Here is a 4,348-nt window from a genome sequence, read left to right as displayed (position 1 = left end):
ACCTAACCCAGCTTAAATCTGTGAGTATCCCTTACTGGGATAGTGGGATATCAGGAGGCAATGGGCCGGTGACCTTGTCTCTTTATTGTAAATAATCTAATCAGTGCACTCAGTCAATGTTATAAAAACATTGTTTCTGTCTATACTTTGCAAATATATTTATACATTTGTTCAATACATAATCAGCCAATGCTTCCTGCACTATAGTGCTGATCAATGTTAATCTTGCTGCACATCCAGAAAGTATTTGTCTGAATGCAAACAATATCCTCGATGCAGTCGCTAATGATGACCCAAAACACTTTAATAGCCAGAGACAAATTGATCTAGGCAGCCCCAGGGGGTTAGGTCACTGGAGGGAGCTGAATGACAGAATGTCTAAGCATATGCAAATGCAAACACACACGTGTATGTGACAATTGTGCAACACATATCACCACACTCAGCAGAATAAGGGAAATAACTCTAGGTCCCTTATTTACTGTTAAAGTAGTATTAAAGGCTGGATGTTTTTTGCCTAATGCATTCTCTGAATCAAGGGAAAAAGCACCCAGCACTTTTTTTAACTCCTCTGTCCCCCCCACACTTAACTGCAGCCGCTTGTCTCCTCATAGGTTCCTTCTGCTGTCAATCAAGTTATGACTGCAAGGGTGGGGTCATGGCCGGCCGCACGTTGTGTGTGTCTATGGACCGAGGTAGGTGCGGGCACGACTGTAAAGAGGGGGGCAGGCTTCTGGACTGGATACCACTTGAGAGCGTGGAAATAAAAAAAATTAGGATAAAATAACTTTTTTTTTTAAGCAAGTCTGGCCCACATAAAAATAAAAATTTTAAAAACCCAAAGGTCGCCTATTGATAATTTTTGGTACCATAGTTTTTCACCATTCCGCAAACACACACAGATCTGAGGACTGACATATTTGGTATCAATTTACTTGACAGAGTCTCATTTTGGTTTTATTGTACAATACATCTGGGATTGTATTGCATTTGTGTACACTAATTTTATTACTATTTTAGTGCATACTTAATATATCAATTTGATAATCGGTTGTGCAAAATATTGTGTGACATTAAAAAAAAAATGCATCTACCATCTTGTTATTCTACAGGACCTCTACTTTTAGAAAATATGAAGGGGGTCATTCATTATTGAGCAAAAGGATTAAGCCGAATTTTCGGCTAATACTTCGGCCGCCGGAGCCCTTCGGTTCAGGCTGTGGACAGTGGCCTGTCATTTGCAGGACAACAAATGGCCGGATCCAGCTGTGATGTCACAGCTGACTCCGCCCATTTGTTGTCATTCAGCCAGCATCTTTCAAAATTTCATTTTGGAACAGGAGTTCATTATGTGTGGTTATCGGGTGTCAGGTTTTTTTTAAGTTTCGATGGCAGCGGCGTGGGCATTGCTGGACGACGTGATTGAGCCTCACTGCAAGCGTTAAGAACATTTGTGACTGGAACACTTTTTTTTACAGATCATTGGAAGGCAATGGGAAGTCATGCTATGTGTACCTATTGAGATGTATGACAAGCTGAGGAGTATCAATGGCTTCTTCTTAGTTTTTTTATCCTTCTACATGTATATGAATTGTAGAGACATAGAGGTACTGCTACCATTACAGAACAGTGTATAATATTAAATGAAAATGTACAGGTGTTGCATGTGATCAGTTTAAATGCAAATGGAGCTCAAGGGAGTTTTTTCTTGAAATAAATATGTTAGAAATGTTAATAAATGTGTCTTTTTTTTTTTTTCATTCTTTTTCAGATTTTCATCTGACTAGGCGGCAACGTGCTTCCTTCAATGCAGGCATCACCCTTTGTGGATATACCTTCTCTGAGCACCTGACATTTGCATCAAGGACTTGTATATTTATTGGATTTCCATAACTGTAGAACACCACTGGCCGGTGGACTGTGTGCAGCGAGACTGTCACCACTTTGACCCCACGCTAGTTATTGGACTATTAGCAATGAGTGAATTTTGGTTGTGTTTCAACTGCTGCATTGCAGAACAGCCGCAGCCCGTAAGTAGCATCCAAATGTTATTTATTTTTTTTAACAAAGAATTTATTGAGTTTTTATCATAGCAGCAAAGACAAAAACAATACAACAGTACAGGAAGGGCAATGCCCAAATTCATAGGTGTATACAATCAAGATGCGTAAGGCAGGGCACAAATTGGACAACAATACAAAAGGTATCATGTACAGCAGATGAAGTACAGAGTTGGTATGAGCAGTGCATGGAAATATTACAACATCGATCAGTTGGAATGGCCAGAAACTAAAAAGAAAAACAAAAAGTCTTACACAGGGAGAGGCATCTAAAAGTCTCAGTGATACAGAGAGGATGAACAATGTTTTTGTGTTTTAATTTATTTTTTTAAAATTTAATAAGTAAAAATTAGAGCGTGTGGAGAGCATCTCTACTAATGAGGGAATGCGGGTCTGGTAATCATCATGTGATATGTGTCAAGCATCTGGTGTCTGTCAACCAGCAGGCCCAACGCGAGGTGAAAGTATGGCGTCTACGGTTAGCCTTGGCGAACAGAAATTCAAAATGTGCATGCGTGTTTAGAATCTGTATGACTGTGTTTAAGGAGGGGGGTTCTGATTGTTTCCACGCTCTCGCTAATGCGAGACGGGCCGCTATGAGGACATGAGACACAACAGTCCTGGAAGCTGGTGGCCACTCTTCCAACCCTACCCCTAACAAGGCACGTTGTGGGGAAACGCCACAGGGGAGCTGAGTAATTGTGGAGATAAGCTGAAAAACCTCAGGCCAAAAGGGGCCATGGGATGGGCAATACCACCAGATGTGTGTCAATGATCCCACAATTCCACAGCTCCGCCAGCAGAGTGGTGAGGAGGAGGGGTAGATTTTTGCCAGTTTCTGTGGCGTGTAGTACCATTTATGCAATAGTTTCTGTTGGGATTCCCAGTGGCTTAGACATTGTGAAGTTTTCAGAGGCTCCATGACCAATGCGAAGATCAGCATGGACTGGACATCCCTGTCGCGTACCATTGGTAATATGAAATGGAGCGGACAAGAGCCCAGAGTTCCTACTCTCGCACTGGGATGTGAAAGTAGGGCTTCAATAGCAGAGCCCAAAAAACCTGTAATACCAAATTTCAACAACACGGCCCGAAGATATTCCCAATGCACCCTATCGAAAGCCTTCTCTGCATCCAAAGAGAGGAGCAGAGAAGGTTTCTTAGAGTGTTCTAAAAATTGCAATAGATCAACCATACGTATGGTGCCGTCTGGCGCTTGCCGCCCGTAGACAAAGCCCACTTGGTCAGAGTGGATTAGATCAGGGAGAACCCGCAGGAGGCGGTTAGCAATAAGCTTCGCATAGATCTTAATATCCGTGTTTAGTAATGAGATAGGCCTAAAATTCGCAGGGTCATCTGTGGGTTTGTGGTGTTTAGGGATGGTGATAATTGTGACTTCCAGGGATTCCCTAGGGAAGGATCCTGTTAGAGCTGCAGCTAACGATTATTTTCAAAATCGATTAGTTAGCCGATTATCAAGTTCGATTAATCGGTTAATCGGATAAAAAATAAAATACATTTTAAAAAATTGATCCAGTGATGGGACTACTAGTTTGTATAGAGATTGCAGTCCATCATAGGAGCAAGCTTGGAGCGGTGGAAGTAAAAAAGAAAAAAAAAAAGTGTAAAATGATACAGCAATCAAGGAAGAATGGCACGGGCTATAGAGGACTCCAAAATCCAGCAATAGTACATTATACAGCACAATTTAGAATACCACCAGCTATAGAGGAATACAACAAATCCCAGCAATAGTACACTATAGCTGGCGGTATTCTGCATTGCGCTGTATATAATGTATTATTGCTGGGTTTTGTAGTCCTCTATAGCTGGTGGTATTCTGCATTGCGATGTATAATATATTATTGCTGGGTGTTGTAGTCCTCCATAGCTAGTGGTATTTGGCATTGCACGACTGTATAATGTACTATTGCTGGGATTTGTTGTACTCCTCTATAGCTGGTGGTATTCCGCATTGCGCTGTATAATGTATTATTCCATGATTTGTAGTCCTCTATACAGCGCAGTGCAGAATACCACCAGCTATATAGGGGTACAACAAGTCCCAGCAATATATTATACATACAGTGTACAATGTATTGCTGGGATTTGTATTCCTCTATAGCTGATGGTATAATATACAGCACAATGTACCATCAGCTATAGAGTAATACAAATCCCAGCAATACATTATAGAGCACCATGTGTGGGAAAGTGCAGGCTTACCTGACCAGTCTTCCAGCAACTTGCTTCTGAGATTGGACCTGTCTATCAGCTGCTGTCATCCC

At 41.4% G+C, this 4,348-nt stretch overlaps 1 protein-coding gene across 1 annotated transcript in view; it reads left to right on the top strand.

Moving 5' to 3' along the window:
* The first annotated feature begins 1,773 nt into the window (after positions 1 to 1,773).
* Positions 1,774 to 4,348, top strand: part of CDC42SE2 (CDC42 small effector 2) — a 29,595-nt gene continuing 27,020 nt past the window's right edge. Inside the window, exon 1 of the mRNA XM_018556680.1 lies at positions 1,774 to 2,030. Within this exon, the coding sequence (XP_018412182.1) occupies positions 1,977 to 2,030 (54 nt within the window). The 5' untranslated portion in view covers positions 1,774 to 1,976. The remainder of the gene's footprint in view (positions 2,031 to 4,348) is intronic.

Source organism: Nanorana parkeri, unplaced genomic scaffold (genome assembly GCF_000935625.1).
Source record: "Nanorana parkeri isolate BGI_ZX_2015 unplaced genomic scaffold, ASM93562v1 scaffold246, whole genome shotgun sequence".
NCBI lineage: Eukaryota > Metazoa > Chordata > Amphibia > Anura > Dicroglossidae > Nanorana > Nanorana parkeri.
This window is presented reverse-complemented; position numbering and strand designations above follow the sequence as displayed.